Genomic DNA, 20,490 nt, shown 5'->3' on the forward strand with positions numbered 1-20,490 from the left:
TGAGCAAGGTGCGGGGGCAACACCGAGGGTTGCGATCCCGTTGCCGGTCCCGGTCCGGTACGGGCGTGACACTGAGGGTTGTGATCCCGTTGCTGGTCCCGGTCCGGTACGGGCGCGACACTGAGGGTTGCAATCCGTTGCCGGTCACGAAAAAAAGACAAAAAGAAAAAAAAAAAATGCCCTGTCTTCTGTATGCATGTATGTATGTATGTATTTATTTTTAAAGATGACAGGTAGGGGGATCTTAACCCTTGATTTGGTGCGGTCAGCACCACACTCACCCAGTGAGCTAACTGGCCATCCCTACATGGGATCCAAACCTATGGCCTTAGTGTTATCAGCACCACACTCTCCCAAGTGAGCCACGGGCCGGCCCCTCTGTATGTATTTATAATGTCAATTTCTATCAGTAATGGTTTAAAGCAAAATATTAGAAAGCAGAGAAAATGCATTAGTTTATATTATTTACCACCAATTTTCCTCATAATACTTATAGTAACTTTAATGAAAAATGTATTACTTTGATTTAAAGAAAACTAAATATTCATATTAAAATTTCTCATTTTAACAAAACCAACCAATAGGGATTATTCACCTTACAAATAAAGCCTATTTAAAAAAGCGCTGATCTCTGGCATCCCCACTTTGTAACAATTAACAAAATACCTCTCAAAAAAATCTCAAAAAGCAAGACTCACCCATTTTATTGATTCAAAGAAAAAGGTAATAAGAGGTTAAAACTTAATCAAATATTTGGCCTATTTCATGTTCAGTTTTTATCATACTGGTACCATATATTTGACTTTACCAAGAGCAACCTACTCATCTACCTTTTAAATTTATAACATTAGATATTTAATAACCTAGGCAAAAAGTTCATTCTAGCTGCCTTAAATTGACACTGACTTACTAACATTGTATGAACTGAAGGTAAGGGCTATGTAAAGATTATGGTGCACAAACAGGAGCAAAGAAAAGCACCAAGGATTGAGGGGCATACTAGTATTACAAAGATTGTAATGAACTCTGTAAGAATGGTAGTGATTAAGTTCTTCTAAAGGTTTTTACATTCACTGTATAAGTCATTTGAGTACAATGGCAAAGTTCAGTACAATATAACATCTATGGAATACTTGGAAATTAATTTTACAAATAACATACTTTAAGTGACTATTTAAGGCGTACAGTCAGGTCCCCATGTATTAGTCAGCAATTACCTTACTTGAATTTCTATATTATTAAATTTTTCTACATTACTAAAATCTCCAAAGTAGTCCAAATAAATGAGATATGTTTAAGCTATACTCTCATATACATATTTCGAGCTCTGTCCACTAAGCGCCTAGAAGTAATGACATACCAGTCACTGAATGAATACACCAAGCACCCACACTTTGGAGGTTCCCCATCAAAAGGAAATAAAACTTCTTAAAGAAATAGCTGATTCTAGGACTAAAGCAGGCAGGCTATGAGATGAGCTTACAAGATATAGTGACATTTTAAAAAAAGGAGTTTCCCCACTCCAAATAATGGGAATATACCGAAAGGACAAATGAACAAGCCTAAAGAGGCTTCTATCAGCCAACTCTGGTATAATTTGAGCAAAGTGAATAATGACAGTAATAAATTAACATATAAAATGAAAAAAAAATCCAGAAATCCAAACTGATACTAATTAAATAAATAAAAGATAGGAAGAGAAAGCTCTTCCTCATAACAGAATGTCAACTGATAAAAATATTAGTAAGAGTTAGAAAATCATCACTGTGCAAACATTATATTAATGTTTAATTTAGGCATGAATCATCAGTGAAAACTAAAACCCATCAGTGAAAGTTTTATGAGGAGAAAGATATTTATACAGTTGCAAAATACTTTCCCACAGGAAAATATTTTAATTAATTTTGCATTTATGCAGTTGCAAAATATCTTCCCACAGGTTGCCTGAAAATTAGAAACTTTATAGTTGAGGTGCCTGGAGGAAAGCAGATTAACTCATCAATATTAAGATCACCAATAATGGGACAAATTGACATCCAGGTTGTATTTTGGAAAGACACAACATTACTTATAGACTATTATTGTTAGAAATATATAATCTGGATCTAATCTTTTTTTTTTTTTAAGATGACCGGTAAGGGGATCTCAACCCTTGGCTTGGTGTTGTCAGCACCATGCTCAGCCAGTGAGCAAACCGGCCATCCCTATATGGGATCCGAACCTGTGGCCTTGGTGTTATCAGCACCGCACTCTACCGAGTGAGCCACGGGCCGGCCCATGGATCTAATCTTGAGAAACAATCAGGAAACCTAAACTGAAAAATGTTCTATAAAAATATTGGCACGCACTACTCAAAAATGCCAATACTGTAAGAGAAAGGCTGAGAAAGTGTTTCTGACTAGACAATGGAAGGAATATAACAACTAAATGCAATGTATAATCCTGAACCAGGAAAAGTATTGTTATAAAAAATATTAATGGGACAATTTGAATATGGACTATACATTGGATAATATATCAATGTTATATTTGGTAAATTTGAAAATTTAACTCTAGTTATCAAAAAAATACCTTTGGTCTTTGGAAGTACACATCAAAATACTTATGGGTAAACAATCATGATGTCTGCAACTGACTCTCACAAGATTCAAGAAAATACATAAACTCACACAGAAAACATGTGCCCGTGAATACACAAATTTTGGCAAAATACTGATAACATATGTAAATCTAGATGAAAGGTATGAGGGCTCACTACACTATACTAACAATTTTCCTGTTAGGTTTTAAGTTCTTTCAAAATGAAGTTTTAAAACACTATATTCTTACTACAAATACAAACATACATACATATATACATACATAAAAGATATAAAAAATGCATACCTAGGAGCCAGATTATCATACGTATAAGCAACAGACATAAGTCGCTGAATCAAACTGGTTCCTTGGACAAGAACAAGAAATACCTTCAAAACAAAAACATTAAAAAGAAAAACCTTTAAATACAGCAAAACAAAAACTGTATTTTTAACCCCAGATTCCAAATTACTTTCATTTTTATCTATGACAACATAAACAATGTCCTAATAACAACTATTTGAAAATACTGTAAAAATATCAAATATTAGAAAACCAGAATTTTGTAACCACACTTAAGATCAGCAAGTTTTAAAAGAAAATATTAAATATTTAGAAATAGAGGCAAAAAATATCCCTTACTTTTGATCCATAGATTATCTGCATGCTACTGAACTGGGTGAAAAAAATATTATACATTACACGTCAGTGGCTTTTTTGGGGGGTGGTGAAGAATTAAACTTTTTTTACTATTGAAATAAGAAAACAGAAAAATCAAGCAGTAGCAGATTCCTCAACCATCTTGAAATAAATATAAAAGCAATATAACATACCATGGGTACAGAGCACAGATTCTAGATTCAAAATCCTGAGGTTCGGCATTTAGTTTGCTAACTTTTAAGCTGCATGATTTTGAGACTCAGTTTCTAAGTTCTAGTTCTTTATCCATATAATGAGACAAAAATAATTCACTAATTTAATAGAGAATTACTGAATCCCTTCAGCTCGGAACTCATTCTGGGCATATACTTTATAAGAGACACTATGCCTGCCTCAAAGTTGTTAGTCCAGTGGAGCTGACAGCCACAGAAAGCAATGTAACACAAGTACAGCCATGTGCCACATAAGAAGGTTTTCATCAATGAAAGACTGCATACATAAGGGTGGTCCCCTAAGATTATACTGGAGCTGAATAATTTCTATCACCTAATGACACTGTAGACATCATAACACAATGCATTATTTATGTAGCAGCAATAGGCTATATCATATAGCCTAGGTGTGTAAAAGGCTATATCATTCTACGTTTGTGTGAGCACACTCCATGATGTTTGTACAATGACAAAATTACCTAACAATGCATTTTGTCATTAAGCAATACATGGCTGTGTATAAAACGGGCCGAGCAAAAGCAGCAGCAACTAAACCTATTGCTGGCAAAATCAAAGCTTTCAGAAAAGCTGACATTTAGGCTGGAATCTGAAAGCAACCTTCCAAAATGTAATTAAGGAGACTAATAGGAATAATGCATGACAGTAAATTAGCATGTGGATAGAAAAAAGATCCAAAAAGATAACACGTAAAGATATCAATGGTAGTCAACTATGACTAGGGGGACGGTTGACTTGTATATTCTGAATTATTTTCAATAAGCATGTGTAGTTGCATATATTTTAAAAAATAACTAATTACTTAAAAAATGTGTGTACGTATTTTATATCTATACTTATATATATTTATATTATTAAAATCTCCAAAAAAATCACTAAGGTCAATAAACAAAATTAGTGAATAGATGGAAAGATCACAACTAATTTCAGCATTTATATTATAACCTAAAAAGATTAATCCGGAAAAAAACATAACTTAAACATTTCAGCAATGCAAGGTTACTAATATACAATACTGCAGAATACATTTAGATTACATTGTACTCCCCATATGTTTGATTTTATTAGATGTAAATGATCTGGAATACTGGCAGAGATCACTTTTCCCACTTTTCCCAAAATTCCAAAAGGTAAATATGCTTCAGTTTTCCATTTATATCTGTAGTTTCCAACCTCATGTCACCACAGTATTTCTCTATCAATAACAATTCATTACTTTGCTGTTTCTTGGGCAGGTATGAGGCAAGGTGTTGTTCTCAAAAGATTACAGAATGAAAAGAGATTTCACTAAAAACTTGTCTCAATCTCTCCCCACTTCCCAGTTCACTGATGGAGATGTTGGAAGGGCAAATATTTGATCACAAAACAACAGAATCCAGAGTCAAAAAGAATTCTATTTTTACAGCTGGATGTTCTGGTTATTACATTATTTTCTTTCAGCTCTAAATTTACCCTTTTATACACTTGCTCTAAGATACTAGAGCTAGCACATCACAAACCAAATTCTTCCTTTGCCATCTGGCTTCCTGTTATGTTGCGCCAACCTGGGACACTAGAGAAACTGCTTCCTTACTTTTTCTGTCAGCAGCATTGTTCCAGAAGTATTTTACCCAGAAGAGGCAGTTGGTGTCAAGCCTTCAGCTTCTCCAGGCATTCCTGCAACTGGCTTTATCAGGTCACCTCCAAGAATACTACAGCAGCTGAGCAGAACCTCTATGGGCCTCAGACGCCTTAACCCCAGTTCAATGAGAATCCCTCCTGCAAGCTTCTAATTCCTACTAATTCCAGCTCTAGGGGTGGTGAGTAGTTCCTTGTCTGGGTTGCCTCACCATTCCCTTTTCGCTTTTTCATCCATCCAACACATACATGTAAAGTCAATTCCCTATATTAAATTTACTGTGTTCAAATACCTAGTATGGTTTCCGTTTTCCTGAATGGACCCTGATACTCCCAATATATAAATTACTGAGTCCAGACCCAGAATCTTGGAAGCTAGAGTCACTCCCTGTTTCTCCCTGAGGTCTGAGCACTCTGCCAACTGTTTCCAGACAAGGAGTTTTACCACTGAAGACTTCCAATTGTAACACAGCAACACCACTAACCATGACCCTTGCAATGACAGCTCCCACGGGCTTCTCAGTATTCCTACCGGTTCTCCTGCGATTCAGGCATCATACACTGGGATTAGAAATACTTGTGCATATTCATCACCTCTGATGGCACTCCATCAGTTAAGCTTCCAGGAGCCAGATCTTTATCTTCACCATCCTCCTGACATGCTTTTCTTCTGTGTGTATCAGGGTGAACAGAGTGATGTCTCTGTTAATTCTTCAGACAATATTTCACCAAAGGCCAGGTTGAACAAAGCATTCGGGAACCTCATTTGCAACCTGAAAGTTTTTTCTTCTTCAAAGATAATGTGAGCTCATTCACTTCAGGCCCTGCATCTGGGTCCCTCTGGAGAACTCTAGATGGTGAAATGTAACCGTTTTCTTGAAAACTTTCCTAAAGCATCTTCTGGGATTCATCAAAAGCCTCAGCAGCTCCTATGATGAATAAGATCCTGAATGTTTGGCACATTTCAAAGCAAATTTTTTCTTGTCAGGGTTTTGCTGGCCTCTGGGTGGTTTCTTATAACAACATTAGTATTCACTGAAGGATTTATTTATTCACTGAAAGATTCATTTTAAAACATTGGAAGTTGACATTTCTCAAGTGGAGTGTGGCTAAGAGCTGTAGTACAAGAAGATTTTTTCAGTTGTTGAGTGGAGAGGTGTTAAAAAAAAAAAAAAAATCCCTACCAATTATTAGATACACACATTCACCATGACGTGGAATATTTCTCAGTTATCTAGCTCTCTAGGACACTAAAACTATTACTCAGTGCCTGTGATCCTGAAACATGTTCTCCTGCACTGTATTAACAAGTTGACCAAAATGGAAAGAGGACACTGAAGTAATCACAATTTACATCTCTTCCCCTTGCTTCTTGTTCTTGTAATGATATAGTTGAGAGGGTCCCCACACTTTTGGTTTCTCTCACATAATTTTTCCTTATTGGGAACATTTTATAGCCAAACCTATTTTTTCCTGGCATATGGTAGGTGCTTGGTAATTGCATTTTTAAATATTAAACTTCAATTATTATTTTACAAAAAATAATAAATTACTGAGTCCAAATAATGAGCCTAATCCTACAGCTAGATAAGATTAAAATGGCACTTAAAGAAAAGAAAAAAGAAAAAAAAATGGCATTTAAGTCATTCCCACATTTTGGATGATAAGTTGAAAAGCATTATTGCTTCATAATCACTACCACTTTAAAACAATGCCATCACTTCAGCTGTTAGGTCATATCGCAGTAATCTAGGATAACATTTCTTATGCATTACTGTATTTCTTCACTTTGTAAAAACAAAAACACACAAGCTCTCTTAAAACATAAATGAAACTCATCACTACAACTTAATGTTAACTTCTTTACTTTACCTCTGTTAATCGTGGTATATGAAGACCCTTAGCATGATCACCAGCAGCTTTCCTCGATTTGCCAGGCCAGGTTCGTTTCCTATGGCTTTCTGCTATACCAGACCAGGCAAAGACATCATGATAAGCTAAATCCAAATCGGATGGATCTACCGCAAACTGGCATATTAACTTCAGCAAGCAAGCAAGACAGTCTAGCTGCCACTGTGGATGAGAAAAAAATGTCATTTCCCTATTTTCATTCATTTAATATGACCACTATATAATTTTGAAATTAAAAGACCAAAGGAAAGATAGCTAGTACTTAATCCATGTGCTAAAGGAATTTTGCTGCTCAAACATATGGTTAGTAACAATCCAATCTTAAAAAATATCGAGGCACTAAGAGGGTGTATTTAATGAAATGGAAATGACACTTTCATTTCTTTCATGAAAGCCTCATAAAAATGTAGGTAATAGTATATAAAAAGAAAAACAAATTTCAACCTCATTAGTATTTATAAAAAAAAAAACAAAGAAATGTAGGTAGTAGACAGCTATAGGATTTTGGAAAAAATATACTGCTCAGATGTATTATAATTTTTTAAAAATTATTAAAATGCTAACAAGGATATACTGTAATTTACTCACCAATAAAATGAATTGAGAGACAAAGTATTGCACTTTGTTTTTCTACACAAGTGGCATATACTCTTAGTATTCTGGGGCCAAAGCAATTCTCAATAATTCTAGAAAATAATTCAAGTAAAAATCCTCTACTTCCCATACCCACATTTAAAATAAAAGAAATACTTCTTTAGTAAAATATAAAGAGTTTGGTATGAAAAATAAAATTTACAACTGATTTCAAGCACAATTTCAAAAACTTAAAACACTTTCTTTAAAATAAATTAATTAGAATATCACTTATGTACAAGTTTCAGAGCTTTCTCTTCAATAGTCCTTGATCTCCTGTTCTCCTGATTCCAAGGCCAAGTGGGACACCTACACCATTATACCAGGAAACAGTATTCTTCCTTCAATAATAGCAATACTATTATTGAGTTTCAAGAAGGGTACCAAAGTAATTTAGAGAAAGAAAAGACTTTTCACCAAAAGGTGCTACAAAAATTGGATAGGTATATAAAGGGAAAAATAAAAGCTTCAACCTTACTCTGCATGTACAAAAGTTAACCCAAAATGCATTATAGCTCTAAACGTAAAAGAGAATTACAAAACTTACAGAAGAAAACACAGCAGAAAAATCTTTGTGATCTTAGAACAAAGATTTCTTGGATTGGATACAAATTTCATTAAAATAAAAAACTTCTTCCCTTAAATGATACTGTGAGTATAATAGAAAAGTTAGACTGCCCAAATATTCCCCATAGATCCATGAAAAGACTTGTCCAAAATGGTTACGGAAAAAAAACCTTAAACTCTGTACTAAGACCAAAAACAAAAACAAAAACAAAAAGCAAAAGATATAGACAGATACCTCACAAAAGAAGATAAACACATGGCCAATAAGTATATGAAAAGATGCTAAACATCATTAGTCATCAGGGAAGGATAAAGCAAACCCACCATGAGATAGCACTACATACCCATTAGAATAGCTCAAATTTTAACAACTTGACCATATCAATTACCAGCACAGATACAGAATAAATCAAATTCTCATACGTTGCATGGAAGAACTGCTTTGGAAAACAGTTTGGCAGCTTCTTATAAAATTAATCTTACACTTACCATATTACTTAGCGATTTCATTACTGTATTAACCCAAGAGAAACAAAAATATTTGTACACAAAAGACTTGTACGTGAATGTTTATAGTAGCTTTATTCATAACAGCCCCAAATTTGAAACAATTCAAATGTCCATCAATATGTGAATGGATAAACTGTGATATATCTATACAAAGAATATACTACTCAGCAATAGAAACTAAAAAACTACAAATACACTTTTACCAATCTCAAAATGCATGTTGAGTAAAGGAAGCCAGATATAAAAGAGCACATACTATACTGTTCCAACATTATGAAATTCTATAAAATGAAAAATCTAATCTTATAGTAACAGAAAGCAGATCAGTAGTTGCATATGGCTGGTTGCTTGGGGGAGGGGGTGAAACTGACTGTGAAACAGCAAGATGGAATCTGAGCTACAAAAATGTTCTATATCTTGATTGATTAGGTTGGAGGATTACATAAATATATACATTTTTCAAAACTTGAAATCTACCTTTAAAATGAGTGCATTATATATTGCATGAAAAGTAGACCTCAACATCATATCACATACAAATATTAACTTAAAATGGATCAAAGACCTAAATATAAGAGCTAAAATTAGAAAACTCTTAGTTATCAGTCGTTGTGATCCCAGATTAGGTAATGGTTTCCTAGATAGGACACCAAAAGCACAAGCACAAAGGAAAACACAGACACACTGGACTTCATCAAAATTAAAACTTTCCGGGCCGACCCCGTGGTGTACTCGGGAGAGTGCGGCGCTGGGAGCAAAGCGGCACTCCCGCCGCGGGTTTGGATCCTATATAGGGATGGCCAGTGCGCTCACTAGCTGAGCGCAGTGCGGGCGACACCAAGCCAAGGGTTGCAATCCCCTTACCGGTCACAAAAAAGACAAAAAAAAAAAAAATTAAAACTTTCCTACATCACAGGGCACTCTCAAGAAAGTGAAATAACAACCCATATAATTAAAGAAAATATTTGTAAATCACATGTCTGGCCAGGAATTAATATCCAAAATATGTAAGAAACTTTTACAGCTCAACAGTAAAGAGACAACCCAATAAAAATGAGCAATGGATTTGAATTGATATTTCTCCAAAGAAGATATTCAATAGCCAATAAGCACATGAAAAGATGTTTAAGTTCATTAGTCATTAGGGAAATGCAAATCAAACCCACAAGGAGATATCACTTCATACCCACTGTTTGGTTAAAATCAAAAAGACAAACAATAACAAGTCTTAGCAAGGATGTGGAGAAACTGGAATCCTCAAACACTGTGCTGGTGGGAATGTAAAAAGGTGCAGTAGCTTTGCAAAACTGTTCAGCAGTTCTTTAAAAAGTTAAACACAGAGTTACCATAGGAGCCAGCAACTGTACTCCTACGTATAGGCCCAAGACATACTGTTTATAGCATCATTATTGATAATAGCCCCAAAGTAGAAACAATGCAAATGATAATTGATGGAGTGTGAATGTGTTGTCCCCTCCAAAACTCATGTGGAAATTTGATCCCTAATGTGGCAGTGTGGGAAACTGATTGAGTCATGGGGGCAGATCCCTCATGAATGGATTAATGCTCTCCCTGGGGGAGGGAGGAGTAATGAGTGAGTTCTAGCTTTATTAGTTCCCGTGACAGCAGGTTGTCTAAAGAGACCCTGGCACCTCCTCTCTCTCTCGCTTCCTCTCACCAAGTGATCTGCTTGTACCTGCCACTTTCCGCTATGAGTAGAAGCAGCCTGAGGCCCGTGCCAGATGCAGCTGTCCCAGAATCGTAAGTCAAATAAACCTCTATTCTTTATAAATTACCCAGTCTCAGGTATTTCTGTTATACCAACACAAATGGACTAATACAATAATCAACTGATCATTCTGCTCCTCCCTGGATTCAGCTGTGACTGAATATTTCACAAACGATGATATATATATATCATGAAAAGATGCTCAAGATCATTAGCATTAGAAAAATGCAAATTAAGGGCTGGCTCATGGCTTACTCGGGACAGTATGGTGCTGATAACACCAAGGCCACAGGTTCAGATCCCATATAGGGATGGCCGGTTCGCTCACTTTGGAGAGCATGGTGCTGAAAACACCAAGTCAAGGGTTAAGATTCCCTTACCAGTCATCTTTTTAAAAAAATAAAGAAAAGAAAAATGCAAATTAAGAAAAATCACAATGAGATATAACTTATCACAACCTACTAGGCTGACTATTAGAAAAAATAGACAATAAGAAGAGTGGGTGAGGAAGGTATATCACTCCCAGATATATGCCCCAAAGAATATCTACACAAAAACTTGTACACACATATTTGCCATAGCCCAAAAGTGGAAACAACCCAAATGCCTTTTAATTGGTGAAGGAATAAAATGTGGTACACTTATACAAACAAATGAATTACAGACACATACTACTTTCAAGGATGAACTCTGAAAACACACTAAGTGAAAGAAGCCAATCACAAAGGACCACATATTGTATGGTTCCACTTATATGAAATGTCCAGAATAGGCAAATTTGTAGAGATAAAAAGTAAATTAGACTGGCGGCTGCCTAGGGCTGAAGTGTTTGGGGGAAAATGAGGAATAACTGCTAATGGGTATGGGGTTTTCTTTTTGAGGTAGTAAAAACGTTCTGGAATCAGATCATGGTAATGGTTGCACAACTTTGTGAATATATTAAAAACCCGTGAATTGTACATTTTATTTTATTTTATTTTTTATTTATTTATTTATTTTTTGTGTGTGTCTTTTTGTCTTTTTCCGTGTCCAGCAACGGATCGCAACCCTCAGTGTTGCCCCCGTACCGGACCGGGGACCGGCAACGGGATCGCAACCCTCGGTGCTGCTCCCACGCCTCGCTCAGCCAGTGAGCGGGAACCGGTCCGTATATGGGATCTGAACCCTCGGGCGGGAGCGCCGCCGCGCTTCCCAAGCGGCGCACTATCCAGTGCGCCACCGGGCCGGCCCTGAATTGTACATTTTAAAAAGGTAAATTGCTGGGGTGCAGTATGTGGATCTGAACCCTTGATCTTGATGTTATAACACCACACTCTAACAAGCCAGCCTCTAAAAGGAAAAATTTTATTTTACATGATTTCTCAAAAGAATAAAATGTTGGGCCGGCCCGGTGGCGCACTGCTACAGTGCGCCGCTTGGGAGCGCGGCGGTGCTCCCTCCAAGGGTTCGGATCCCAAATACAGACCGGTTCCCGCTCACTGGCTGAGTGAGGAGCAGGCGCAACACCGAGGGTTGCGATCCTGTTGCCAGTCCCGATCCGGTATGGGCGCGACACTGAGGGTTGCGATCCGTTGCCAGACACGAAAAAAAGACAAAAAGGAAAAAAAAAAAAAAAGAATAAAATGTATACTGCAACTAAGTTAATTTTAAAAAGAAAAATATAAAGTTGGTTAAGAAATAAGAATGATTCTGAACTCATAAGTATTAAGAAAGATACATCATAAATAGGGGTATCAGTTGGACCTGAAAGCAATTTATGTCTCAGGCATGCTTTGCATCTCAAGCACCTCAGACACATATAGCAGTAAAATTTTATCAGTAATACTTCAAAAATATCCATAATTCCAAAGGAAACAGAGAGAAAACCTTTAACATATAGTACCATGTAAACTTTATTCACAACTAAATTTAGGGCAGTACATAAAAAAAATTCCTATAGACACATAACTCATTAAACAGTTTAAAATCACCTGTTTTACAAAAAAACTAAAAGGCATTTCCATCATTCTGAAATATTAATGGGGCAACAGACATGACTAACAGTAAATGCAACAAACAGAAATTTGAAATATGAGACCGAGAACTACACTAATTAATTGTAGTAGAGATGGATATCCTAAAACGAAAAGTATCTTAAGTAAAATATTTAAAGCAAGAATAGAAAAAATAAGTATTGAAACCAGTAGTAAGATTAACAGATACTTGTTACATAACATGTTTTTTAAATGTACTCTTATTTTGGACACAGCAGTATCTGATATCAAATCATTAATGCCTGACTCCTAGTTCCAAGGTAATGCTGAAAAACAAGTACTAAGAAATTAATACTTGGATGGAATATTTGATAATGCTAATCTGGTTTGTTCAAAGTCAAGAAATGGAGTACATTTTATAGTTAGTTCAAAACTGGACTATGCAGTTTTGTATATCATGAAGTTTTTAATATTCCACACCCAGTTTTATTTTCCTCAAAGAGCAGTGCTTCTTCAAATTAATAGTGGTAAAGTACCATTCAAAAATTTTTTTTACTTTATTTAGGACCAATACTTTTGTGATATACTACTAAAAATACTGTAGCAATGTCCAATTCCTGCAAAAATTTCTAAAGGCTTACTCTCAATTTCTGTGTCTAGCTCACTGTAGACCACTGACAATGGTCTGGAAGCACATTTTTGAGTGTTAACTGCTATAAAGGAAAAAACGGTCAAAACAAAATGAAGAAGGGCCAGCCCCGTGGCTCACTCGGGAGAGTGCAGCGCTGGTAGCGCCGAGGCCACAGGTTCGGATCCTATATAGGGATGGCCGGTGTGCTCACTGGCTGAGCGTGGTGCAGACCACACTGTGCCGAGGGTTGCGATCCCATTACCGGTCAGAACGAAACAATGAAAAAGAATGTTCATAAAAAAGTAAGGCATAAACCAATTTAACAAGATAAACTATATAAATATTAATATGTAATTTATTAACCTAAAGGAAAAATGTTTATGAATTAGCCATAGTTCAGGTAATTAACTTTAGCACTTAAGAATTATAACACAATTTATATGATGGACTCTTATTCTATAAATAGTTTATCAAACTCTTTACATTTTTAATTTATTTCTACTATATTCCATACTCATTACAATAAAGTATATAAAAAAAGTTATACCTGCTAATGGAAATGGAAGTGCTTCAAATGGGATAACTACTGTAAACAGCTGAAACGGTGAATTATCACTTACCACAGTCCACGATTCCTGCTCTTTAGGCTCTAGAATTCCAGAATTAAAAATTTCTAGTAACTGTTGAAGCCCTCCAGCAGCAACAAACTGTAAGCAATTGTGAAGGTAAGGATAAGAGAAAAGCAGCTACATAATATAATGATAACCTGTTTGTTGACTCAGTAACTGAATATATGCAAAATATTACATATATGTCATTTAGAAAATTACTCTTTCATTTAAGTCATCAGAAAACTTCTATTTAAAATAATAACATAAAGCCTACTTTAAAGAATTTATTTTTAAAAGATTCTTGTAAAAGTCTATAAACATATCTTTTTATTCCATTAGCCATTTAATCCCAGACATTGGGATTTTCTAACATAATATTTCAATGGTGGGGGGGTGGTGAGAAGTGGCTGTCAGTGCTAAAAACAGGATAACCAAGGCATTAAATAATCTTGGTATACATTGTTGTGATTTAGAGCAATGCATAATTTTTAAACTATGCTTTAATACTTAATTGGTTTAGAAAAAATGAAGAATTATGGTACCCACTTTTGGAAAACTGACAATAAATTATTTTTATCAATACACCGCAAAAAACATATGATCAAACCTTGCAACTCCAGGAATTTTTGCTGTTTTCCACTTGATCCTCACTTGAATCATCTGAATCTGGATAAAGATCACTATAACTTCCCTGTGGGAAATACAAAAATAAAATAAGGGAAGGTGATGAAAGAAAAAATTATTCTAGGATGATAAGATAATACACTTCTGGAATCTTGCTCCACAGAGAATACAAATATTTAATGATAATAATGAAAATGCAATTACCGTTGACTCTCTCCTTATTCTTCTGTTAGGTTTTCCCAGTGCTTCAATAATTTCCAGAGCATACAATAGCTTGTGGGCACTCTTAATTTTGAGAAGTTCTTTCCAATTAAGTCCATCATTACTCTTAAATTAAAAAAAGAAAAACATAGTCTTCTCAAGCAAACTTACTACAGGTACCCCCCAAAAGAATAACTTTAAAGAAACAAACACTACATAAAAACTCAAATATTACATGTACTTTGAAACATATTCATATGTAGACCAGTTATATAATTGGTGTTAATAGTATGCTTAAGATACCAATTATTCATTAAGTTTTGTTAAAACAATAAAATTAATAAACAAACATGGGAAAAAATTATTATTTGTTAAACTTCACAACAAATGAGGCAATTTACCATCTTCCCAATGAAGAAAACACTGTAGTCTAGTTGAACGCATGAACTTTTAAGGATGTTGATGAACTAGTTAAATGTTTCTATTTAATACTTACACCACCATTTAAAAAAGTCATATAAAAATATAGTGATCCATTGTTATCTGCAGGGGATTGGTTTCAGGACCCCCACAGATGCCAAAATCCACAGATGCTCAAGTTCCTTATTACAAAATGGTGTACTATTTGCATATAACCTACACGAATCCTCCTATATACTTTTTTTTTTGGTGGCAGGCTGGTAAGGGGATACAAACCTTGACCTTAGTGTTATCAGTACCATGCTCTAACCAAGTGAGCTAAATGCCAGCCTGCCCTACCATGTACTTTATATCATCTCTAAATTACTTATAATACCTAATACAATGCAAATGCTATGTAATAGCTGTTATGCTGTAATTTATTTGTATTTTGATTGTTCTATTGCATTTTCTTTTTAATATTTTCACTCGGTAGTTGGTTGAATCTGTGAAAGCAGAACCTGCAGATGGGAGCAGGTAGCAACTGTACAAGAATTTAGAAACACTGCTTTTTCCTACTCTCAATTTATGAAATATTATTATTCATACTTAATGCATACCTTTGAAATGTTATTACTAGAGCTACTCTGAATCATCATTCACCATTTTCTAGAGCCCACCTTCTTTACTTCTGAGTCATTAAGATACAAGACATTCTGAAATCACATGGTAGTGTCCCAAATCATAGATAACCATTAGCATAACATCAACATTTGTCTTTGTATTCATCCCGTAAGAGTTCTATTGGAGATCTCAACAAAGAAATCCCTTATTATACAGCTTTTTAAAACAATCTTTTATTTTAAAGATGTCTTTACAAAAATATCCAACACTTACACATGTTAAGGTAATGTCCCATGGTATTCATCCCGTAAGAGTTCTATTGGAGATCTCAACAAAGAAATCCCTTATTATACAGCTTTTTAAAACAATCTTTAATTTTAAAGATGTCTTTACAAAAATATCCAACACTTACACATGTTAAGGTAATGTCCCATGGGAAAATTACCACATATATATTAAACTTCTTTGCCTCATTTTTCGCTAATTCTTTCAGTTGACTTGTATAAGCATCTAAAACAAGCACTGATGCATGTCAGATTACCATAGTGTTTTCTCTAAACATTACTTTTTGTTATCAAAAACAAAGCAATATTCAAAACATATCATAATATGAAATAAAACTAAAAAAAAGGTAAATCCCTATTTCCTAAAGATAATTTTAGAAAACACCCTTCCCTTGTATTTAGCCTATGTTATTCGACCTCACTAAAATAAACAAACATTAAAATGAACTGGTACTTTTTACCTATTAAATGAGCAAAAACTATGTTCATATTTACTGAGAGTATGGATTGAGAGGTGATCTAATATACTTCAAGTAGGAATGTAAACTGTAACATCTCCCAGGAGAGTAAACAGATTTTGTGGGTTCACCTGTTCATCTGAGATATTCTGGAATGCCATCAACATGTTAGGACACGTAGGAAGAAGCATCAGTAGCTCCCACACACGCCTAGACAGATTTTCTGCATGAAGATGAAGTTCTTCACATCGTAAACTCTACACAAATAAGAACAACTACTTTATCAAGACAGATCAGAAAACAAAATTTTTAAACTTAAGTTCAACTTTTCTTTAACATAAAAATCATTATCAAATTTGCTAACATTTTTTAGTCTTTTTTAAAAATGAGAAATAAAACACTTGTTACATGGTAAACAGAATTTATTCAAGAAAATTAACAGTTATGATGAAATAGTGTTTTTCCAACTTCTTACGAACACTTTTCTGGAATAGCCTTCCTCAACAGCTGGTCACTTTCCTCAGGAAACTTTTCAAATACAAGTAAGAAATATCTGTTTCATAAAGCCATTCAAGAAAATTTCAGTAAGACTACTATCTATTTCTTCTTTGCAGGTCACTATTCTAAGCATGACAAAGAATTTAGTTAACTAAATTCTTTTTTTTTAAAAGATGACCGGTAAGGGGATCTTAGCCCTTGACTTGGTGTTGTCAGCACCACGCTCAGCCAGTGAGCGAACCGGCCATCCCTATATGGAAGGTCAAGAATTTAGTTAAGTAAGGCCGGCCCGTGGCTCACTCGGTAGAGTGCGGTGCTAATAACATGGAAGGTCAAGAATTTAGTTAACTAAATTCTTGACCTTCCAGGGATCCAAACCCAGGGCCTTGGTGTTATTAGCACCGCACTCTACCGAGTGAGCCACGGGCCGGCCTTAGTTAACTAAATTCTTGACCTTCCATTTGAGAAGACAGCATACCTGTTTCTCTTATTTTGCTAACTCATACCTTATTTTTCAGTTTCAGACCAGCAGAGATAAAGAGGAAAGCAAACAATTTTAAAGAATCTACTTTTTTCCATTACCATTTGTTAAATCTGAACTCAGGAAGGTGCTAATATTTCAGAAAGTATGTAAGAAACAGGTAAGTTAACTTTTATTTTTTTAATTAAAGTATCACCCCAAGAGGTAATAAATAGCTAAAGCAAAAATATACAGTTCTGGTATTTCCACAGAGTATATATTTGCTCATTATTGTACTATTGCTACTGTGTCATAATGATTCTTTGGTATAATACAGTCTAATAGATGTCAAAGGGATATTCTGTAAGTCTGTGAAAGGTAATTTAGTTCTTTTGGCATAATGTTATAAAGCTAGAATACTTTGAAGGCAAGAGAATCCTACAGAATGAATTTCAAGGTAAACTTGGCCTTTCCCAACCCTGAATAAGAAAAAGAAGCAAACAACTGTGAATAAGATAGAGAAGCAAGCCCCAAATAACACTTCTGGTTTAGTTGCGGAAACGGCACTGACAGTTCTTCAGTAAAATAGAATTCAATCCTTTCTAAACATCCATTTAAAAAAAGAAAAAGAAGAAAAAAACTAAACTCTGTGCAAAAAAAAAAAAGGAAAAAAAGAAAATACTCTTCCAAGTGTGCATGACTATGTTCTGCTATGCCTGCAAGGTCTAGGGTATATACACAGTAAAGATCCTTTATTTTTACTTTTGTTGTAATGCTCATCAGGGCTGAACCACCCTTGTTCAACAAAGAATCCCTACATCAACCACAGTATCCCTGCCACAAACAAGATTCAATTAAATAACCTGCTCAAACAGCAAAATGTTTTTCCTCTGGTGTAGCCCCCACTCAAGACTCGTACAATGGTCTATTAACCGGTCCTCTTACCTCCAGTCTTTATTTTCCTGATGCACCTACCACACTAACACCTAAACTTTGTTTCTAAAAGCCCAGAAAAGATCTCATTTTGTTGCTTGAAACAGGCCATGATGATGGCAATCCATTTCACAAAGAATAAAAATCACTCCCTTTTTGTCTTTGTATTTGAATTATACTATGCTCCCTGTTTCTTAAACAAGTCATTCACTCTTCTGTAAATCTCTAATGTGTTTTTTTTTTTCACTCCTCTCAGTAGCTGGACCCAATTTAAATAACTGCCATTCTGCAAAAATCTTCTGCAAATTTATGCTCCTCCATCCCCCCATGTTCCCATAACACAATGCACAGAACACTAGCATCCTCCTGGAGAACCAGAACATTCTCTTAATTATCTTTCTTTTAAACTGCCAATACAGTGCTAACATGAAGTAAAAGGTAAGTATTTGTGGCATTAAATAAAAGAGGTAAGGAAATAGAGGTCCGTGGGCACCTAGTATTGATTATTCTGCTTGAACAAAAGGGGGACTTCTTCGGAATCTAAGAATGTGCCACCACAAGAGAAACTAGATCATGGGGAACAGAGGAATCAATAGCAGATAATGCCACATCCATGATCAAACAGAACATGGAAATACAGGAAGAAGTTATTTAACATTCTTGGGAAAGAAAGAAAAGAACAGTAGCCTAACATAGAAAAAACCACCAAAGCACAACATTTTATTTGTCACTCAATCTCAAAATTGTGATTCACTGGATGAAATACATGAATGAACAAGATCTTAGGATAAGACATTTTAAAGGCATTAAAAAAAAAAAGTCAGTGGATTAAAAATAGCTCCTTTAGGTGATCTCATACACACTGACTTTAAATACCATCTTCATAGTGATAACCTGCACACTTACTTCTCCAGACCAGACCTCTTCTCTGAGCTCCAAACTTACATATCCAACTGCTTACTTGACATATCCACTTGAGGTCCCTCAAGCATCCATTCTTCTTCATGTCAAATGGAATCAATCCATCTAGTTGCTCAAGCCAGAAAACTAATGCCATCTCTTTATCTTCTTTTTTCCTGACCCCTACCCATTCCCTACCCCCTAATCCAATATACCATCAAGTGATGTTTTGGCCTGTTGTCTACTTAATTTATTTCCACTGCCACCATCTTATTCCAGGGCACTGTCAACTCCTTCCTGGACTAGTGAATTAAGATCCTTACTGCCTTCATTATTTTTGCTGAACAAACCTATTATGTATAAAACAAAAATCAGAACATGTGTTATCTCCCTCTGTTTAAAAATACTTTAATTCTGTTTACTTTGAGTAAAATGGAAACAATCCACAAGGGCCCACGAAGCTTACATTATTTCACTCTGACTACCTTTTCAATCTCATTCCTCCCATTCTACTCTCCCATCACCCTCTATGTTCTACTCTCTTGCTAACAATTCCTAGACCTGCCCAACTCCTTTTTAAATCAAGGGTTTCAGGAATCAGATTACTCTATCCATATTATTCCTCATCCTTTTCATTTAGTTGGCTCCTTTTCATCCTAGCTCAGATTATATACACAGTCTCCCTCAGAGAAACCTTGCCAGATCAAATAATATGCAAATGAGTCTCTGTCAACCTATAACTCTTTAATAATGGTATGGCATGTTTCGGTCTTATACCTACCTATGTCTATCTGAAACTATTTATCTGTTTGTCTACTTGAAAGTCTTTATCTGTTAGGCATGTCGATAACCTGTCTCCCCTACCGGATTCAAAAAAGACTAAAACTGTGCCTATTTTGATAATCTTTGTAACACAATACTTTGATTAAAAGAGTATGCCTGGATTGTATTAGGCACTTAAATAATTAATGAATGAATAAATGGGTTCCTAAGTTTATTGCTCTTAAGAGATTACTGAGAAAATTATTTTCCTCTCAACAGAAAGACAAAACAAGATTTGTGAAAGTAAAATCTGATATAATCACCTCACTATCGTCCACTGCCACTTTTCCTGAAGGTGGTTTAAATGATGCAAGCATTTCTAATAAATCAAAAAGAGTAGTTAAATGAGGTTCTTGTAAAAGCAAAAGCATAGGAATGTTGTCCTTCTGAGGGGGTGGTAGGCAAGATGCTGGCAGTTGAACACCTTCCCCTTTCCTTTCTCTCCTTGGTGCACCCAAAGATACAAACACCATCTATAACAATAGAAGAAATGGGAAAAAAAATTATATATGTCAAGTTTTCAGTTTAATAAAACAATAAATCTGAAGTATAAAATAACTTCACTCACAATTTTAATATAACAAAAGCAATAAGAAAGGTTTTTAAACGAGACCTCTGACTGTTCAACTACTTAC

General features: G+C 35.1%; 1 protein-coding gene across 1 annotated transcript in view; it reads right to left on the reverse strand.

The window, feature by feature from the left end:
• Nucleotides 1-20,490, reverse strand: part of USP34 (ubiquitin specific peptidase 34) — a 143,194-nt gene that overhangs the window by 71,566 nt on the left and 51,138 nt on the right. The window contains exons 14-20 of the mRNA XM_008570133.1: nucleotides 20,119-20,328; nucleotides 16,374-16,499; nucleotides 14,481-14,603; nucleotides 14,260-14,343; nucleotides 13,662-13,748; nucleotides 6,960-7,160; nucleotides 2,887-2,969 (exon numbers count right to left, since the gene is read on the reverse strand). Of these exons, the coding sequence (XP_008568355.1) occupies nucleotides 2,887-2,969; nucleotides 6,960-7,160; nucleotides 13,662-13,748; nucleotides 14,260-14,343; nucleotides 14,481-14,603; nucleotides 16,374-16,499; nucleotides 20,119-20,328 (914 nt within the window). The remainder of the gene's footprint in view (nucleotides 1-2,886; nucleotides 2,970-6,959; nucleotides 7,161-13,661; nucleotides 13,749-14,259; nucleotides 14,344-14,480; nucleotides 14,604-16,373; nucleotides 16,500-20,118; nucleotides 20,329-20,490) is intronic.

The sequence above is a fragment of the Galeopterus variegatus genome, unplaced genomic scaffold (genome assembly GCF_000696425.1).
Source record: "Galeopterus variegatus unplaced genomic scaffold, G_variegatus-3.0.2 Scaffold574, whole genome shotgun sequence".
Taxonomy (NCBI): domain Eukaryota; kingdom Metazoa; phylum Chordata; class Mammalia; order Dermoptera; family Cynocephalidae; genus Galeopterus; species Galeopterus variegatus.